This window comes from Penicillium chermesinum (assembly GCF_028974085.1).
Source record: "Penicillium chermesinum strain IBT 19713 chromosome Unknown utg000004l:1.0-3345178.0:1.0-3348027.0, whole genome shotgun sequence".
Classification (NCBI taxonomy): Eukaryota; Fungi; Ascomycota; class Eurotiomycetes; order Eurotiales; family Aspergillaceae; genus Penicillium; species Penicillium chermesinum.
Window position 1 is genome coordinate 3038179 of NW_026695314.1, and position 18933 is coordinate 3057111.

At 52.2% G+C, this 18933-nt stretch overlaps 10 protein-coding genes across 10 annotated transcripts; 6 read left to right on the plus strand and 4 right to left on the minus strand.

The window, feature by feature from the left end:
• Positions 1-634: 634 nt before the first annotated feature.
• Positions 635-1693, plus strand: N7468_006050 (alpha/beta fold hydrolase; the record flags this gene model as incomplete). The annotated part of the gene is made up of 2 exons (XM_058475346.1): positions 635-1076; positions 1188-1693. 2 exons carry the CDS (start codon positions 635-637, stop codon positions 1691-1693), a joined length of 948 nt encoding a protein of 315 aa, XP_058331086.1.
• A 319-nt stretch (positions 1694-2012) lies between these two features.
• N7468_006051 (uncharacterized protein) lies at positions 2013-2627 on the plus strand (the record flags this gene model as incomplete). Its single annotated transcript, XM_058475347.1, has 1 exon — positions 2013-2627. One exon carries the CDS (start codon positions 2013-2015, stop codon positions 2625-2627), a length of 615 nt encoding a protein of 204 aa, XP_058331087.1.
• A 115-nt stretch (positions 2628-2742) lies between these two features.
• Positions 2743-4164, minus strand: N7468_006052 (transcription initiation factor TFIID subunit 7 family protein; the record flags this gene model as incomplete). Its single annotated transcript, XM_058475348.1, has 1 exon — positions 2743-4164. The coding sequence occupies one exon, from the start codon at positions 4162-4164 to the stop codon at positions 2743-2745; it is 1422 nt and encodes a 473-aa protein (XP_058331088.1).
• A 330-nt stretch (positions 4165-4494) lies between these two features.
• N7468_006053 (Bromodomain associated domain protein) lies at positions 4495-5142 on the plus strand (the record flags this gene model as incomplete). Its single annotated transcript, XM_058475349.1, has 1 exon — positions 4495-5142. One exon carries the CDS (start codon positions 4495-4497, stop codon positions 5140-5142), a length of 648 nt encoding a protein of 215 aa, XP_058331089.1.
• A 1474-nt stretch (positions 5143-6616) lies between these two features.
• On the plus strand, positions 6617-8341 carry N7468_006054 (putative MFS multidrug transporter; the record flags this gene model as incomplete). Its single annotated transcript, XM_058475350.1, has 4 exons — positions 6617-6829; positions 6918-7412; positions 7477-8153; positions 8209-8341. The coding sequence occupies 4 exons, from the start codon at positions 6617-6619 to the stop codon at positions 8339-8341; spliced, it is 1518 nt and encodes a 505-aa protein (XP_058331090.1).
• Positions 8342-8681: 340 nt separating this feature from the next.
• Positions 8682-10448, plus strand: N7468_006055 (pH-signaling protein PalC; the record flags this gene model as incomplete). The annotated part of the gene is made up of 4 exons (XM_058475351.1): positions 8682-9430; positions 9475-10000; positions 10065-10326; positions 10375-10448. The coding sequence occupies 4 exons, from the start codon at positions 8682-8684 to the stop codon at positions 10446-10448; spliced, it is 1611 nt and encodes a 536-aa protein (XP_058331091.1).
• A 656-nt stretch (positions 10449-11104) lies between these two features.
• Positions 11105-11599, minus strand: N7468_006056 (putative NADH-ubiquinone oxidoreductase 12 kda subunit; the record flags this gene model as incomplete). The annotated part of the gene is made up of 2 exons (XM_058475352.1): positions 11105-11193; positions 11374-11599. The coding sequence occupies 2 exons, from the start codon at positions 11597-11599 to the stop codon at positions 11105-11107; spliced, it is 315 nt and encodes a 104-aa protein (XP_058331092.1).
• A 481-nt stretch (positions 11600-12080) lies between these two features.
• On the minus strand, positions 12081-12638 carry N7468_006057 (uncharacterized protein; the record flags this gene model as incomplete). The annotated part of the gene is made up of 1 exon (XM_058475353.1): positions 12081-12638. The coding sequence occupies one exon, from the start codon at positions 12636-12638 to the stop codon at positions 12081-12083; it is 558 nt and encodes a 185-aa protein (XP_058331093.1).
• Positions 12639-13066: 428 nt separating this feature from the next.
• N7468_006058 (class II aldolase/adducin family protein) lies at positions 13067-14015 on the plus strand (the record flags this gene model as incomplete). The annotated part of the gene is made up of 2 exons (XM_058475354.1): positions 13067-13358; positions 13411-14015. The coding sequence occupies 2 exons, from the start codon at positions 13067-13069 to the stop codon at positions 14013-14015; spliced, it is 897 nt and encodes a 298-aa protein (XP_058331094.1).
• A 203-nt stretch (positions 14016-14218) lies between these two features.
• On the minus strand, positions 14219-17424 carry N7468_006059 (serine/threonine-protein kinase; the record flags this gene model as incomplete). Its single annotated transcript, XM_058475355.1, is given in 6 exon segments — positions 14219-14803; positions 14841-15989; positions 16138-16473; positions 16532-16826; positions 16837-17158; positions 17190-17424. The coding sequence occupies 6 exon segments, from the start codon at positions 17422-17424 to the stop codon at positions 14219-14221; spliced, it is 2922 nt and encodes a 973-aa protein (XP_058331095.1).
• Between the last annotated feature and the right edge of the window lie 1509 nt (positions 17425-18933).

Sequence of the window (18933 nt, forward strand, 5' to 3'; positions counted from 1 at the left end):
TCCCGGTCCTCAGAAGATATGAGAAAGCTCCTGGGCCCGTAGCTTCTTGTAGAAGCTCGAGTAAAACGAATAGTAATCATCCGCGGCATCACATGAAATCACGCCCGCGGGCCCGCGGGCGGAGGTGGGCCGATGACATAATGCTCGATCAATTTGCCCAGGTGAGGCTCAAAGCTATCTTCAGAGCTAAATTGCGAAGGTGCAATTGAATCGCGGGTGCACCGTCTTTGGTGTCAGAATGAGTGTTGCCCATATCTCAGGTTCTGGCGTTGTGATAAAATGGATGGGTGACCCCATGGGTGACCCCCAGGTGGCAAGCAAAGGTCTGGGTCGTCACTAGCACGGTTATGACTGGTAAATGGCAGAAGGCATGCCACACTATAAGAATCTCGAGTAATAGAGCGGGCGCCACCCAATCATTGAGAAAGCAGGAGCTGGACGATATGGCATGGCTGTGAGGGGTGATCCAAGTATGGCCTTGGGACGGCCCCCAGTCAAGATTAAGTCGCCGAAAAGTCGCCGCTCAACGCGTTATCTGAATTGGTATAAAGAAGGTACTGTTACGCCGTTGAGTCAATGCCAGCATTGTTGCAACACATTGTAGAATCAAATCTGCTTCAAGTGATAACACATCATGGCAGCCATTGCGTTTGCCTCGCACGCTAAACAAGTCACCCTTTCCACTGGCCATTCCTACTCTTATGCATTCATACCGGCAAAGCCCGCACACTCAACTATCCTATTTCTCCATGGATTTCCATCCTCGTGTTATGACTGGAGACACCAGGTTACGTTCTTCGCTGGTCAGGGATATGGAGTTCTAGCTCCTGATCTCCTTGGCTACGGCGAGACCAGTAAACCGGTCGCCGTGAGCGCCTATAGAGCGAAGAGAATGGCAACGGAAATCAGAGAAATCCTCGACCATGAGCAGCTTCATTCGGTCCATGCCGTCTCTCATGATACGGGAAGCATTTTGCTTTCACGTCTGGCGAACTACTATCCAGATAGGCTCCTATCAACTACATTTTTGGCTGTGCCATATTCGAAACCCGGAGAACATTTCGAATCTCGAGGCAGTCAATGCAATGACTAAACAGCTACTTGGCAAAGAAAAGTTTGGATACATTGAATTCTTTACGAAGAGCCATGCAGGCCAGGTTTTAGACGAACATGTAAGTTCAAGTGAGTCATTTACTATGAGCAACGTATTGACGAGGTCGGAAATCTCAAGAGCGAATCATTCTTTACTCTGTTTTATCCTGCAGATCCTGCCTTGTGGTCGGATCATCTTGGGCCTGGAGGAGCACTCGAATCGTGGCTTCGAGCGGATACGCAGGGTGCAAAGGCACCCTATATCACAGACTATGAGAGGAACCTCCATCAGAAAATTATGCAAGGGCAGCATGGACCGGCATTACATTGGTACCATGCTCTAGTGGAGAATGTGAATGAGCAGGATGAGTTGGATGATGGGCTCTCCGTAAAGCTGACAAGACCTGTTCTCATGATCTTCCCAGCCTCCCTTCCGGGCGACTTCTCAGTGGCTAGCGGCCAGACGAATGAGATCGCCGATGATTTGACCGTGAAGAAGGTACGTACATCTGGTCATTGGTTACAGCTGGAGGCGAAAGACGAAGTCAATTCTATGTTGAGTGAGTTTATCTCCCGCTGTGATGGAGAGCGACTCGGATGAACGGAGTGCCAGGGTTCAACAAAGGACCTACATTTACTGTGTCTTTAATAGGACTCTCATCTCACCCTATTGAAAATACCAATTTTCTATTTAATAGGCTGCATACAGCTAGCTTGAGGCTCTTGTCCATGTAAACACTACCACTGTATTTGCGTTGACGTAGTGCCGTAGTTGTCTGTGCCAGAACAGGCTGTAGACATTGACGTCATGCATCTATCAGATGAAGTTGATTAACCAGATTCCCCCACCAAGGTCCATTCTCAATAACTACCGCAGATACCTCTTATTCGAAACTATATTGCTCCGCATATCGAAAAAAATGGAGCCTTCCAACAGCGTGAACCGAGCAGAGCAACCTCCAAAGCAAGCGGCCTATGCTCAAGCCTCGAATCCCGTATCGCAAACCCCACAAGAGCAACGCGCCCCAGCCTCAAAGACTCGCCAAACCGGAGACGCCCTCTCTTCCGCTGCGTATCGATCGGCCGACTCACGGCCAGCGAATGACGAAGCCCTATCCCAACTCGGGGAGCAACACCGCCAGCAGGAGCTACAAAAGCAGAATACCCCAGACGTCGATCTCGAATATGGAGTCGAGCAACAACCTACGGAGGGCTACATCGCGGATTCTGTGGAGCGCAAAGGAGAGGGCATCGAGCGTGCCAAGGTTGGCGCCCATGCTGACCGTGTTGGCAGCGGCGCCAGGCCGGGACACCCGGGGTTTGGTGAACAGAGGGACCTCGCTGCGAACATGGATGGGAAGCGGGCTGAACATGACCGGATTTTGGATGAGAAAACAGGGGACAGGGCTTCGCCAGCCCAATATGATGTCGTCCAGCGAGAGGCTCTGCGACGTCGCAAGGAGCGAGAGGACGAGGTGAATGTCGAGGGGGCAGTCCAGGATGCAACTGGCGACCCTGTCGTCAGCTACGAATAAGGAAAGCATCCCACGAGACAATCTCGTTTGGGTTCATGGTGTTAAAGTTGAATTGAATTGAATTGAAGCTCAATGGATCCGGCTGGGTCAAACGTGTTGGGTATTAAAAGCACAACTAGATATCTGTCTCGTCGGACATTCCTGTAGACACCTTCTTGAGCTCGAGGTCTTTCTTCAGCTCCTGGATACGTCGGCCCATCTTGTTCCGCAGAATAGCATTTGTCATGTTCTCCCATGTCTTGGTTTCAGTGCGAATAAGCTCCTCCAGTTCACTGACCTCCTCTCGTTGTTGCTGGAGCTGTTGTTGCCTTTCGAGTTGCTCGTCGTCAAGATCATCGTCCCGTTCATCGCCTGAATCATCGCTCTCGTCACCAGATGATTCTGCAGCCGGCGCACCTCCGGGGGTGTTCGGCTGCGCCGAGGGAGTTTCCGCCTGTTCCCCTTCCGGCCCAGTGGACAATGCACCGGATGGACCAGCATGAGCACCTGCAAGAGCTGCCTCCATTTCCGCTGCGATTTCATCGTCCATGTCGTTCATGAGTGATTGCTCTGCATCCGAGCCATCGTATTCTTCGTCGTAGTAGCTTTCGTAGCCCCCTTCTCCCTGGGCAAATCCCTCGGCGCGATTGAGTGAGGCACTGTCAATCAGTTCGAAATGCGGAGGCTGCAAGGACTTTTCATCTTCCGCGATCAGATCCTCGACCGCTTTCTCGACTTGCTCAATGGTACGCGAGCTCACACGATCCCGGAAGCGGCGTTTACGCACCCAACGCAGTGGCGGCGCCAGGCCATGGGGGTATTGCAGCGTCTTCTCATCTGGTTTTGCGATCTCTGGGGGAAGCGGGTATTCCATGGCCTCTTGGTCGCTGGAAACTGGCCCCAAGACCAGTAGCATCTGGCTGATATCTGCAGACTTGTACCACCCTCGGCGATCGAAGCTCTTCATTCCTTCGATAATGCACGGCAAATCGACCAAAGAGGCCGCGTATTGCTTGTCTCGGATCCTGAGGATAGCGCGTCGCCCTTCCCGGTTCAGTGCTTTGAAGGAAAACTCATGTTTGTCGAACCGTCGTTCGTTAATCGTTTGGCGCAGGTACTCGCAGTCTTCGCCGGGAAGCATGCGCAGGATGAACTGTTCCTCGATGGACGGATCAGCTTCACAGTCTGAAGCCTCTGAATCATACCCGACCCCGACTGGCCGATGCTGGACCACTCCCTTGTTCTTGATACGGATGGATTGTACTCCGGGCTTCTTCGAGGTTAATTTGAGGCGTTTAGGGGCTTGTTGAGTCGCAGGTGTCTCGGGCTGCGCAACAGTCTCCGCAGGTCTCTTCTTCGTAGGCTGCTTCTTTTTCTTAGACTTCTCTTCCGATGCGGGGGTTGCTTCGGCTTGATCCTTTGGCTTCTTCCCGATCTTCAGGGTGATCTTCCTCGACGGAGTTTCCGATGATGCTGGCGCAGGCTCTGGCTCGGGGGGAGGCTCTGTTGGTCGCTTGCCGAACTTCAGCTTGATGGTTTTTTTTGGCGGCTCAGACATGGCGCAGACAGGCCTGGAGGCTCCGCTAGGTTCCGAGTGGCAGATGAGAGGGTTCTAACTTCCAGTGAGCAGGGAATGAATGGAGGAAGTGATGTAGGACGGAAGTTGGAGGTGGAGTGGGTGGAAGGCGGAGAATCACGTCGCGCCAGGTGCCCAGGGAGCAGGGTTTCTCCGCCTAAGCTTCATTCACTACTGAACTCCACTTCACCTCCTCCAACTTCCACCATATCAATCACTGGATGGGTTTCACTACTTGGTATTCTCTTTCTTCCTAAAAGCTGCAAGTCATAGCAGCCAATTCGTTGCCCCATCTCCCTCCCCTTGACCACGATGTCAGGCCACGACCTCCATGATGCTCTGCTCCGGCCTCCAATCCTCCAAATTCTTCGCGCACAAGGTTTCCACTCAACGCGCCCGTCCGTGGTGGAATCTCTTTCAGACCTCACCGCCCGATACATTATGATTCTTGCCTCTTCCACCGCTTCCCACGCCGCAAATGCCCACCCGGACGACCCAGTGCCAGACCTTGAAGATGTGTACCAGGCTCTTCAAGACGCAGGAGCGCTCAGACCGCAATTACGTGAATGGGAGGAAGATTGGCAAGACGCAGAGGATCTACGTGGTCTTGAATCTTTTCTAGGCTGGGTAACTGGTCCGACTCACCGCGAGATTCGGCGCATCGCTGGTTTCGTGCCCAGTGAAGGCGACATGGTGGACCCTGATGCAGTTGAGAAAGAGGACTACTTGACCTCATTAAAGAAGAAGCACAGTAAGACTGGCGAGGAGTCACGCTATGCCGGCACGGTCATTGGAAAGAGCGCGGAAGAACATCCTGTGATTATCGAAGGAGGCGCACCTAGCATTCGAGAATGGAGCGCGCAGATCCGATCGCGTGCTCCGGCCAGTCCCGACAGCGACACTTCTGGTGTCAGCAGTGCGCCTTCTCATCTAAGTGAAGAGGACGCAATGGAAGTGTGAAGGGGAGCAAAACCGAACCATGCTTGCGCTCGACACCGCTGAGAAAATACTCTCCTCTATCGCCGTACCCGATTTGCGCCAATGAATTTGGGACTTCGACTTCTCAATGGGCCACTAATATACCATGGCTGTCGTCTCTACACCCAACAGCTAAGCAGGCCGACCGCGATGATGGTCACAGAACAAGTTCGTTCTTCCATTAATCCGACCCCTTGGTGGGCAAGCGCTAGCATCGAAGGATCCCCGCAAAGGCTAGTGGGCCAGAAGCCGGCTCTGGGCTGAGATTATTGCTCGCCTCCTCTTATCGGCTTTTTTGAAAGTATGAGCACGAATTTGACCTCATTCAAGAGAAGGGATTGGCCTGTGATCTCTTCTCAGATCGATCGAAATTAATTACGGCTAGCTCGCAACTCCCACCACAGCAACATGGCGCTACTATTAATATTTCCCATAAGCTTCTGGCGCCGCGTTCACTAATTTTTCCATGTATTGGTAGCTGTATAGCATTTAGAATAGCCTCAGCTGGTCAATCGGCCGCTTGGTTCTTAGCCCAGCCAATCAGAACCCGTTTGTGTAAGACATATAGTTGCCCTTGCCCCGGGGATAAGTAGTGGTTTGTCGGTACCTGGGAAGATAATGTAGCATGCCTATTCTAGTTGTTCCCCGCGCATTAGAATCAACAGCACGTGGCTTCAAGTCAGTAGTATGTCGCGAGACAAGGCGCGTCTATTGAAGTCCATTGATGATACTTCCACGGGGATGTGCATTTGACATGATGCTGTAATACGGGGCGATTGCGCAATCATAAGTGGACCTGACTGGAAATCCGGAAAACAAGGCCATTTCTGATCTGGGGTATGACGTGAGTTTATTTTAGATAGCTTGGGTGACTTGAAGCAGTGGTGCCCTATGTATAGCAGGCCGAGGTGGGTGTATACAAACTTCCGCGTCCTCGGGACTTCATCTCGGCAGTTGACCAGCCCCATTCTCGGTCCTCGACTGTTGGTGGCTCTTATTTACCTTCTCTGCCCGATTTTGCTTACCGATCGACTCCATTCGATCTAGATTTCCCCAGAATGAGTCCACCCCCGGATTCTCCCCATACTGACCCCTGCCCCTCGGCTGATCCCCGGTAAATGCCATGCATCTGCAAGTACCGGGACCCTTCTTCCGCTGTCAAAAACATGGAGTCGCCAGTCAGGACTCCACTGGCACATGTCTTGCCCCGGATTCTTTAACTACAACGCCAGATCTTTCATATCCCTCTGAGATATCTTGTACAGATCCACGGCCCCGACGGTTGACCGTTGAAGGTTACATTCTCCGCCCCGTTGATCGACAGGGCTGTCAGCGTGAAAACCCCGTGCGGGACCCTGAACGAGCCTGAAACAACACCCCCCCTTTACTACATCTTTCTCTGCGAAGGTACTGCACTTTCGGCAGCTCTCTAGCTCTGTTGAGTGAGCGCTTCATGATGGCGTCAGCTGCCAATGAAACCCCCGAAGACCGGCTGGACAAGTCGCATGCTCCTTACACCGAGGAAAAAGACCTCAGCGCCATCAGCGATAACGGCAGCAATCTGTCGGAGGCGCACAAAGCCTATCTAATTGAACGACATGGCACTTATGACCTTGATCCCGTTCCTAGCACTGATCCAGCAGATCCGTATAACTGGCCGCTGTGGAAGGTGAGTAGATCGCGCGAGCTTCCTCAACGGTGCATTTTTGCTTTGCCACGAAATCTAGACGCAAAGTGGCCACTGACACCATGATTAGAAAGTGAGCAACCTGAGTCTCGTCGCTTTCCATGCGTGCATGGGCACCTTCACCGCAGCTTCGATCATTTGTGCCTATGAAGACATCGCGATAGATCTTGGGGTCTCGCTGCAACGCGTGAGCTACCTCACTTCTTTGCAGATTGCCATTCTAGGAGGCGCCCCGCTGTTCTGGAAGCCACTTTCCTCTCGATTCGGACGTCGCCCTATTTTCCTCCTGTCGCTGATCTTGAGCTGTGTGTGCAATGTGGGCTGTGCAAAAAGCCCTGACTATGCATCCATGGCGGCGTGCCGAGCATTGGTCTCCTTTTTTATATGCCCCGCTATGGCAATCGGCAGTGGTGTAGTCCACGAGACATTCTTCCGCCACCAGCGAGCGCGCTATATTGGAATCTGGACGGTTATGGTCACTTTGGGTGTGCCGACGGGCCCTTTTATCTTTGGATTCGTGGCCCAGCGTGTCGGCTATCGCTGGATCTACTGGGTTCTCGCCATCGTAAGTGGATCTTGTCTCATTTTTTTACCGTTCGATTGGAGAGCATTACTAATGGAGGCATCAGACCAACGGCGTGCAATTCATTCTATATATTTTCTTCGGGCCGGAAACTCTCTACCGCGGCTCGGATGTGCAGACTGAATTGTCCGCCTTCAAGCGCGAGTACATCTCATTCCGGAGGATTGACCCTTCTCCTTTCAGAGTGACCGAGTTTGTTCACCCTCTGAGCCTGTTTACCAACATCCCTGTATTGCTCGCCACTATCTCATATTCGATGGTCTTCCTCTTCGCATCGGTCATGAACTCTGTCGAGGTCCCTCAGCTTCTGCAGTCGAAGTTCGAGCTGAATGCGCAACAATTAGGTCTTCAATTCCTGGGTCTGATTATCGGATCTTTGCTGGGCGAGCAACTCGGTGGCTTCATGTCGGACATGTGGATGAATCGCCGTGCTCGTCAAATTGGTCGCAAACCTGCTCCCGAGTTCCGTCTGTGGCTTAGCTATATCGGCTTCCTTCTGACTATTGCTGGCATGGTCGTGTTCTTGGTATGTACCGAGCACGCAGCCGTTGGCAAGTGGACGGTGAAGCCGATTATTGGAACTGCTATTGCTGCCTTTGGAAACCAGGTCGTCACAACTGTCATGACAACATACGCCGTTGATACCTACCCACAAGATGCTGGCAGTGTCGGCGTGTTTATTAATGTCGTGCGCTCGACCTGGGGATTTATTGGACCTTTCTGGTAAGCTGGCTTGCCCTTAAGCCGACTGTTGCTTTGTTTGTTAACTCCCAATCAGGTTCCCCTCCATGTTCGAGAGTGTCGGTATTGCGAACAGCTCAGGCGTAGTCACAGCCTTGGTGATGGGCGCGAGCTTTTTCCCTACAGTCTATCTCCAATTCCAGGGACACAAGTTCCACAAAATGGAGTAGGTCGGGACTTTTCGCTCTGGAGCGTGTCTCCAAGGGCTCGACCATCGCGACCATCAACGAGTGATAGAACTATGCTTGAATATGGCTAGTGGTTAAGCTTCTGATGGACATGTAGATACAATTGGATTGAGTACATATCTCGATGATTACCACTTTTCGCTACTGATCTTATTAATTTATGTTTAGCCAGCTGTACCATCCACGATGCCTGTATGTGCTGTAAAGTCAAATTTAAAACAGTAACTAAATCCATGCGTTCACCGATCGGCCGGGTGGCTTCCAGTGACATCAGCCTCCCGCCCCACGATTGCAACTCCCCCGTACCCCAACTCTCTTCATCATGGTGTATGCTTTTACGCTCCCAACTACTTCTCCCCTCGCATTCCAATCATTTATCTCATCTCCCACGCATCCGTCTCTTCCCCAGTCAGCTTCCACTGCCCGCCATGCCCTTCGCCTCGCCCTAAAAGCTCACAAGCGCTTACCCCGCGGCCCGCGCCAGGATGCCCACCTCTCGACCGTCCTGTCAGCATTGAACGAGTATATGCCCTATCTTTTTGCCATATCCAGTGGATTAAAGAGCTGGTCGCCTCAGGATCGCGCCGAGAATGCTGGACAAGAAGGCATTAGGTCTTCGAACGAGAATCCTCGCAATGGAGGAGCTATTGAGATCACTGTGCGCGCCGAGATCGAGTCCGCCTGGAAGCCGACCCTAGCAGCTGGAAACACTTTGCACTTAGGGTCTGGAGCTCCGCGCGGCGGCCGGGTGACTAGGCGGGGCATCGATTTTGAGATTGCATTCACTCTTACGACTCTGGGCTATGTATTGAGCAGGCTCGCGCGGGCCGGAGTTCTAGAGTCTGTGTATGCTTCCCATACACTCGTGCCGGAAGCCCGGACTGCCGCTATACAGAATGCTTCCCGTCTCCTCCTGCAAGCTAGCTCCGTCCATGGGCTACTTGCTTCGTCGCCTGCTTTTGCTGCTGCTACAAGCTCCACCGTCCCTGATATTGATTCGACGACACAGTCGGCACTGGCCACTCTTGCGTTAGCTGAAGCGACCCTTTTGGCGGTGCTGAAGGACGATGCGTATGTTACAGCTTGCATCCAAGCCAGAAACCCCAATGATAAAGATGGATGGTGAAAGCACCGGAGATTCCCAAAGTCCGCGCGCTCTTGTTTGCAAGGCTGTGCGTTCGAGCCGCAGAATACGCGGAGCAAGCTGCCGCTGGGCTCGACGCAGTTGGGACCGGAGCTTCTCGGGCAGGCCGCGTAGACGAGGACGTTTCTCGCTATGCCGGGGTCTTGGGTCGGGTGGCTCGCGCCCGGGCGTGTCGGCTCTTTGGCGTCGATGCGGAGCTTGCTGGTAAGGTCGGCGAGGGTATTGCGTGGTTGCAAGCTGCGCGTGCTCCTCTTGGTCTGCAGAGAGCCGCTGGTTCGTCTTCCCAGGCAGATGATTCTGGCGCCCAATCCAAAGGCGGGTTCTCCCGATTAAAGCGTGAATGGGCAGAGCGACGAGAGGAGCGTAAGGTTGAGAGGGATGCTGGCACAGGACGTGGGGCCAAGGGTCCTCTTGAGCCTGGAGATGATGCAGGCCGTGATGAGGAAGGTCGGGTCATTTCTATGCTGGAAACAAAATGGGTCAAAATGAACGATACAGTAAGTGGTGCCGGACTGTCTCCAGTGCCATGCAAGTGTCTAAATTTCGGCTAACACCATGCAGGTAAATACGCAGCTTATCCCTCCGTCTGCTCCATTACTATCCAATCTGCCGTCTGGGCGTGACATACACTCACCTCCTGCACCATATCAACCTCCGTCCTTAGACGAGTCCCAATTGTTGCGGATGAGAGCGCCTGCGGACGACCAATTTGATCAGCAATATGGAAACGACCCAGATGACAGTGAAGAAGATGTCTCAGCTGGGGTTGGAATACAAGGACCACCAGGGGGGGTTTCCGGACAGAAGCCAGACTGCTTCGAGCGTGTATTATTGATACCTAGACTCTTTTTATCTTTACCCTGTCATATAGGGTTGACGAAGACGAGGGCAGATTGGACCAAGGAATTTCCCTGGTTGCTGAAATTCGTCAATCTTGGGACATGAAATAACTTAAAACTTCGTTCATGAAATGAGATGGTGTACATAATGCCGCCTTTGGTCATGCCCTATTCAGTAGGTTCGTTGTATGGTGAAGTGCATTCGATTCTCTAGTAGCAGTAAAGCCTTCTACAAGATATATGAGACCTGGCTCAGAATCGTGGGCTAGGCGTCCATCGCTATTCGGTAGTTATCTCATGCTTGGTTTGTTGAAAGAATCCGTAGTAATGGTCACTTTGGAGCCCTTCGGGTTCCTAACAGGGTCCCTAGCAGTCCCACTCATGCCCGCGCAATCATTCTGCCAACAAGGCGCATGTTACCGAGTCCTGGGATTATATTTGGGCTATTGCAATAACTCTGCACAGAAAAGACGGATTGAACAGTTAGAAAGTTTCAGCTAAAATGTTCAGCAAAAATGAAATTGGTCAGACAGTGATATCGTATATGTACAGTACAAGTGAGAGCGCGACTATCCCTCACGTGCGTCCGAAGCCCCGAGGAAGCGAAACTGCAGGACTTCCTTTCTTAGCCCCGTGATCTAGCATGATTGCTCTAGATCGATTTTCTCAGCATCGAACCGGACTAGACTGGAAGACAGATCATGCCAACGGCCCTGCAAGCCGGACCGTATCCCCCCAAACCATGGATCAGGCCGTGGAAATTCATGCAGACTTCTCTCCTCCAAAGTAGTTCTTCTCTTGGAAGAGATAACCCTTGATCTTGCGCTCCTTGAGGAGCTCGAAGTATTTTTCTGGAACCAGTTAGTAGCCATTTCACCCAGGATCCCCATGCGTGAGAGAAATCAGATTGAAAAGAAAAACCCCTGCCCGGCATATACTCGGGTACGAAGAATACACAAGCCGGAGAGAGACCTCCGACGCGGTACTTCAGTTGTATTGCACCGAGGGAACAGGAGAAATCAGTCACTCACCCCTCAAGACACCGCACTTCTCAAGGTGGTTCACACCCTCCCGCTGGTAGCACTTGCCAAGCTCCTCACCAACAAGACGAGCCATCATGCTGCGCACCCATTGCTCACGGATGATAGCGTCACGGGCGTTGTGGACGGCGATGTTGTCCTCGAAATCGACACCCTCGTAGGTCGGGGGGACGGTAGGCTTTTTAGCCAGGAACGCAGCTGACTCGGGAGTAGGCATTGTGATTCGTGTTTGACGGAGCCGGAGAAAGTCAAAGTCGTAGCTTGAGGGGGGTCCGGGAATTGGAGCGGCGGCTGGATTGAGGAGGCCGTGAGGAGGGGAATTGGCAGGTTCAATTGCTCTGTTGAGGTGATGCCGTCGAATCCGCTTTGACTGGAGGTTGGATTACATGGACACTGATTGGCTGCTCTGAAGGCGGTGGAGCGAGTATGTACGGCGGCCCGAGAGTCCAAAAATGGCCATTGTCTATCACGTGATCCATACAGGTTGTGGCTCTACGAGCCCTGGAGATTTTTAGTTTGATGTATTTATGCCAATGAGAATGGTCTGATGTGGTTCGAAGTAATAGTAGTTCAATTGGAGCGGATTCTCCATGACCAAAATCGATACACTGCCGCCATTAGGGCTATCGCGGCAATTAGAAACATCCTCCAGACTCAGAAGCCATTGTAGCTGCACCCATCATGAACAATTTCCCAGACTAGTTATGGGGGATCTCAAATATGCTGTTGGCCAGATCTGTGATGTCGCTGGCTCCGAGATCTTTCAAAGTGGCGATGATTTGATCTACCACTGCCGGGGGCAGTCCCTCCTTCTTCCGCGAGTAGATATCCACCCCTGCGGGCGTGAATAGGGTTTTTGCGAAATACGTGACGAGCCATTGATTGCCATCATCTGTGTGTCCGAATCCAAGGCATTCCCAGTGAGATGACGCGATCTTCAACCAGCCCTTGCCACGCCAGTCCCACGCCCCTTGGTTCTGCGGGGTTGGCGTGTCCACCCCATGCACTGACTTGATTTTATCAGAGCCAATGGCTTGATAGCGGACGAGATCGTCAATTTTGGTCACCCCGGACGCATCGGCGGGCAACAACTCGTAGGTGATGTTGACGTTGCGCTTGCCCTTCCAGAGCGGCAGACTTGAATGGGTTACGTGCCATGTCCCCATGAGGGAATCGTTGGTTGGCGGCACGCATTTATCTGCTTTTCCTTTGGATGCATGGACCTTTGGTAGGCCGATACTGAGCTGCCCTGCCATCGCCTTGTGCCGTGCAGCGATGATTCAAAGAATTCGATGCAGTGGCAAAGCTCTGGTTTGCACGATGGGCGATCGGCGCGCGGCCACGCACCAACGCGATTGGGATTTTGCAATCATCGCAAGTCTCGATTGGGACAATCCCGTGATCGTCCTTCAAAAATGGGCTTTTCGGAGGATGGGGAAGTATAAGACAGCATAAGTATCAGTTCATTATATGTTTTACTGCGTGTATCATCAAACGTATCGATTGGTGGAAACCGCGGTAAATCGGCCAGTGGAAAAATATCCGGGCCATCGATGGCGAAGCTGATTGGGATAACCCCGCGTTTGGAGTGACTAAGGCGTGCTCGAACGCATTCTTAGGAAGCAGGAAATGCTTTGAATGGGCAAGTGTAATGTATACCCTGCTCGATTGAATTTCCATCAATATGGCTCCCTCCGTCGACACAGTTGTTCCCAGCACAGTAGAGACGAAGTCCGCCTCAAAACAAGCAAGCGGCAAGACTGGGACTCCCTCTCAAATCCAGTCTCTGGGGAAGACAAAGGATGGCCGGAACCTAAAGATCAGAAGCTATCCCAAGTTTGACAATTTGGAGGACGAACGTCAATATCGCAAACAGCATCTGGCTGCCGCGTTCCGAATCTTCGCGGATCGAGGCTTCGACGAAGGCGTAGCTGGGCATATTTCCGTTCGAGACCCGATTCTCACAGATCACTTCTGTAAGCCCCTTGGCAACCATCAAGATCCGGTGCCCTTCTAATGATCTATCAGGGATCAACCCGCTATCCGCCCATTTCGCGCTCATCAAAGTCTCCGACCTGATTCTGGTAGATGAAGACGGCTTGGTTGTTGTCGGCGATGAGCCCATCAACGCGCCTGCTTTCTCTATCCACTCGGAAATCCATAAAGCGCGACCTGATGTCCATGCTGCCTGCCATGCCCATAGTGTGGCTGGTAAAGCCTTCTCATGCTTCGGCCGCGAGCTGGAGATGATCACCCAGGATTCCCTTCGCTTCTATAAGAGTCACGGGGTCTATCGAGACTTCAAGGGAGTGGTTTTAGATAAAGAGGAGGGCCAGCGCATTGTGCAAGCGCTCGGCCAGGGTAAAGCAGCCATTCTGCAGAATCACGGCCTTCTCACCGTCGGTCAGAGCGTCGACGAGGCTGCGTTCTGGTTTATCAGTCTGGACAAGACTTGTCAGGCTCAGCTGTTGGCCGATGCTGCGTCTGCAGCGGGCTATGAAAAGAAAATTATCGATGACGACGAGGCTGCTTATGCTGCTTTGCAGGTTGGTGGGCCGGAAAAAGGTTGGCTGGCTTTCCAACCTTACTATGACGAGCAAGTTGCGAAAACCAAGGGGGAGTTCCTACTATAACGTGAACAGTTGTTACATCAGCTAGCAAGAAATTAATCGATTCTTCTCATTTGCTGCCCATAATAACAACATTGCCAGATCGGCATAAGATAACTACCAGCACGTCCCGAACACATTCTCAACCGACGTTTGAACACAATCAATCTATCGCACAGGAAGGGGAACGAACGGAGAGTGGGGAAGAAAAGAGGAAGAGAAGTAAATCAGGTTGAAACCGCCTGAGGTTGTTTCTCCTGCTTCGGCCGCACTTGTCGGTTCGCCTTTCGGTTTGCTCCGTCGCTTGTGTTGTCCAGCGCTCGGCGAACGTGGAATCCAGCCTCGTGCGCAGGTCGTGGGTTGGCGCTTTCGCCATGGAAGAACTCGCAGCGCAGATGGAGACTTCCGGTCTTGCCCTTGAAAACAGTAATGATATCACCGGTGTACAGCTTGCCAAAGTTGAATTCTTCCCTTCCGCTAGCAGTAGTTGACCCGCGCCGCAGCTCGGTTCCGTTCACCCAGATGCATTTGCGGGTCTTGGTTGACAACACTGCCATCACGCCGGGGACTTGCATCCAGTCTTGGCCCTCGGCAATCTTGACTGTAAGCCCGGGGGCCCAAAAGGTGATCTCCAGTGCATATGCTGGAATTCGAGTCTCATTGACATCTTCATAGCGGATTGTCGCCTGCGGCCCGCGGCCCCACGATGTCATTCGGCCCTCCAAGCGGATATTCAAGTCCAGAGCAGATCCTGGAAGACTCTTCAACCGCCCAAGAACCTTAGGGGGGTTTGGCAAACTTGGAATTGCTAACTGTAGGAGGGATGGAGGGTGTGTCCGGTCGATGAACGACGATGTCCGAAGGCTCTGCTTCGGTAACACGAACTTGGTCAAGGATAGCTTGGCCAGTCTGGGCGTCGAGAGTAGTAGCGAGCTCTGGGTCAAACTCAGCAGCTAAAGTTCGCGCTGGAAACGGGGCTGGGTTCTGGCCACTAGCACTGGCGCTGCTTGAGCGTTCACTGGCGGTTTCTGGGAGCTCCATTTCGACGCGGCGGGCACAGACCTTGGGGGCTTTCGGGGTTTCTTCTTGGGCGCCGGAAGTGGTAGGGGGGTATTCTTCTGCAGAAGAGCTACTGGGACTCATGGGTTTCTTCTGCTCTCCAGGGCTGGTCTGTCGAGTGGAGATATCGTTAACGGGGCCGGATTGAGGATGGAGAAGAGGATGCGAAGAGTTCATGTTCAGTCGTCCAACGAGATTCTCCGCCCCCATCAAGCTGGGTGCAGTGCCGCCAAATGGATGTTCCGGGAGGGAGACGATCGAGTGGACGCTGTATTCATCGCTCATCGACTCACCGGAAGAAGCAAAGTTCTCAGCGTCAAAGCCGTCGCCGTCCCATTCCTGGGCGTTGCCCAGCGCGTGAGAGCTTCGAAGGGCGGAGGGTGCGACTTCACCAAACAGTCTTGCTTGTTGTGCCTGGCGCTCGGCATACACCTGCCCATCCTGAAAGCTCTCGATTTGCGGAAGAGACGGATAGTGGATATCTGCAGGGAGGTAGTCGATGCGAGGTCTCTTAGCCAATGCTTCGTTGCTGCTAGAGTCGTCTGGCCCTGCTTGGTAGGTGTAGTTGTCGTGAAGCGAGAGCTGAGACGCGTCGAGCTCCTCTTCTACATCCTCCCCGATCACTGACAAGCCTTCCCGAGGTTCGGCCAGCAGGTCGTCGTCTTCATACTCATCCACATCGGCCACATCTACAATCCACGGATGCTTGAAACAATCCTTCTCTGTGGGGCGTGCAAATGGATCTCGCTCCAATAAATTGGCGACGAAATCGATGCCATCCTCGGATACTCCCTCACGTCGCAGGATGTCAAAGTCGACCTCGGTTGTCATAATACTACGGAGCATCGCTACGCCTCGGTCTTCAGCACGACCCGAAAAAGGCGGCACTCCAGACAGGATGTGGTACAACACTGCACCGAGGGACCACATATCTACAGCCTGGCTGTACGGAGAGGTTTTTGGTGGCCTGAAAACTTTTTTAGCAACAGCATTTCCATGACAAAGGAAAACAGATTACTCACGGATCACCAAGACGACGTCTTTTCCTCGCATCACCGCGTCGGTAAAGTTCATAATCGGGGTAGACCTCCGGGGCGCAGTACAAAAGTGTGCCACAGAATGTCTTAAGGAAGGTCTCTTCCTGGGTCACTTTCGACAAGCCGAAGTCAGAGAGCTTCACACGAAGGGGATCAAGAGACGAAATAAGGATATTGTCAGGTTTGATGTCGCGATGGGTAATCCGGCGCTTGTGGAGGTAGTGAAGTGCCCGAAGAAGTTGACGGGTTATTGTTCGAACCATGTGCTCGGGAATCTTGCCATGGCTATGCAGATATGTGGACAGTTCCCCACCGGGGACATATTCCATAATGATGTAGATCCATCGTTCATGCTCGTGGTGATCAATGTACTGAACGATGTTGGGCTAGAAGGTTATGTTAGTGAGATGAAATCCTTTTCCCAGAAAGAACCAAATGACTCACATGTCTAAGGTCTCGCATGATCTTCATTTCGTTGTCCACCTTTTGATCCAGAATGCCATTCTTCATAAATCGCCGCTTATCAAGTTCCTTCGCCGCGTAGATGGCTCCATGCTGCTTGGTCGCCAACTTGTACACAGTCGCGAATGCGCCTTTACCAATCTGGCCGGTAACGTTGTAGACGGAGCCACCGGTCCAATGCATTCCGTATGCATTGGCAACCGACCATGGTAGAACCGGCTGAGGGGGTTTGTCGGTTTTTCGTCTGACCAGAAGCTGCAAGGGCTTGTTGGACACGCTCAAAATACATATAAAGATTCTGCGTGTATTGCATAACAAACCCTTCGCGCGAGGGAATTCGCACCACGAACCGGACCTCGTCCGAACCATGATTTCCCGTGACAACCTGGATCACTGAACCATTGGTGAGCATTCGGCTATTATCCTTCTGGGTTTTGCGTAGGCGACAGTTGTCTACTATGGTGCCGTTTGTGGACGTGTCTTGTAACATGATAATACCATCGCCTGTCAAATGGATGCGAAAATGGCAGTTGGAAACCCGCTTCGCCTCCTCATTCGCGGCCAAAAGCACATCGCACCGCGCCTGGTTACGTCCAAAATTGAAGCCCACTCCTGAGATCATGGACATGGGATGATAGACGCAACGCCACGTCGATGGCAGCTGTCTCCGAGGCCTCGTAATCCAAGGTATCGCGTTGAAGAATGTGTTGTGATCCAGTACTAGCGGTGGCAGCCACAGCATCGTGGGCTGAATGTGAAGTTGGATGCAGAATGCAGATGATATCAGCTAAATCTTGGTCTTGGAGACCCGAGTTGTTCAGACCCATGCGCCTCGGATCTGCGCATGGCTGGGTGGATTCCTGGGTGGCCTCCATAATGATTGGTTGAATGCAGATAAATGCAAGCGCTATGGAAAGAAACTTGAAGAAGACGCGGCTACTGTTGACAGATGGTGAGGGGTATATGTGCTGATGGGACGTAAAACTTTTTGCAAAAACACAAGCATGAATACGGGTCTGAAGGAAGGTCCTATCGATCCCTCCAAGTAAGTCAAAGGAGAAGCTTTGAGGAAATGATGCAGAGGGACCAGAGCTTATATACCTTGGAACTGCGGGAAGCGACTTTTTGGGGCGAGGGTCACGGGGAACCACCCGGGTAAACAAGCAACCCTCCACAGGATATCAAGGACAGAGAGAGGGATTATGAGGCACACAAGGCACAGGGCTTCTGTTGCACTCAGATACAGCAGAAGAATAAGGAGAAAAAATATGGAGAGACGGGTCGCGATCAAGGTAAACGGACGAGGATTATCCTCGACTGCGGGGTACTGAAGGGACTCCTTGTTGTCTGTTAGTGACCCTAGCAAGGCTTCACCCCAATGGTGCCGGAAGGTTCCAATCCTGACCAAATGTTGTCAAAGAAAGGACAGTGAGGATGTTCCGGATCGAAGGATTTTAAGGTAAGAATGGGTGAGGTACGGCTGGTCGGGTAGAGATAGGAAGGGTGGTGGTATCATAGGCGAACACTGCCCTAATGATGATTCTGGATTGGGGAGGGTATTTCTGTAGAGAAGGTACCCAGGTCAGCTCTGAACTTGCCTAGTCGAGGCTAAACAAATAACCTCAAAGGAGTCGAAGATGCAACCTACACAGACTGAAGGTACCCTTGAAGTCCATCCGCAGGCAAAAATGCAAAGATTCCTGAGGCGGACAGACTGGAAGGGAGCCGGGACGGTGTAGTCCTGGTAAAAGCGTCGTCCGAGAAACAAGAAGAACCAAAATCGCGAGCTACGATCGAACGAGCAGAGCCTCAGGCAGCAGCCGGTTCCTGACGCTGACTCATCACACCAGAAGACGCCTGATTGGCCAATCTCCAGCGCCCACCACGATCTCCGGCGTCAACCCATGGATGCGATCGGAGAATTGATCTATACAGGAATTATGCTTTGTTGTGGCTCTTGGGCCCATGTAAACTACTTTACCGACCTGATAATTGCTCATTAATTAGAACCTCATTAGACCGGACTAGCGGGGTCGAAATGGGGTGCCTTGCTCAAGGAGTCTTTGCATGGTCGACTAGGCAGATCCCTCGTTAAACTCAAATCCTCCATACCAACGATTAATACAGAAGTATTTTCTTGACCTGATGTATCACTCTGTCCGAATATGGCCCATGAGTATTTTATGTGCTCACTTGGTAATAAGTTGTTTGGAATTGTCCTCTTCATTTCTATGATACCAGTAAGGGGCCCCTATTCTCATACACCCAAGTGGCATTTTGCATCGTAGCTCCAGGGCTCAAGAATTAAGGATTACATGGTCAGATCCCGCTTATGACTCCCTGGCCCTAGAGGTCAAGCGCGTGCTGCACATGAGCAAGATTAC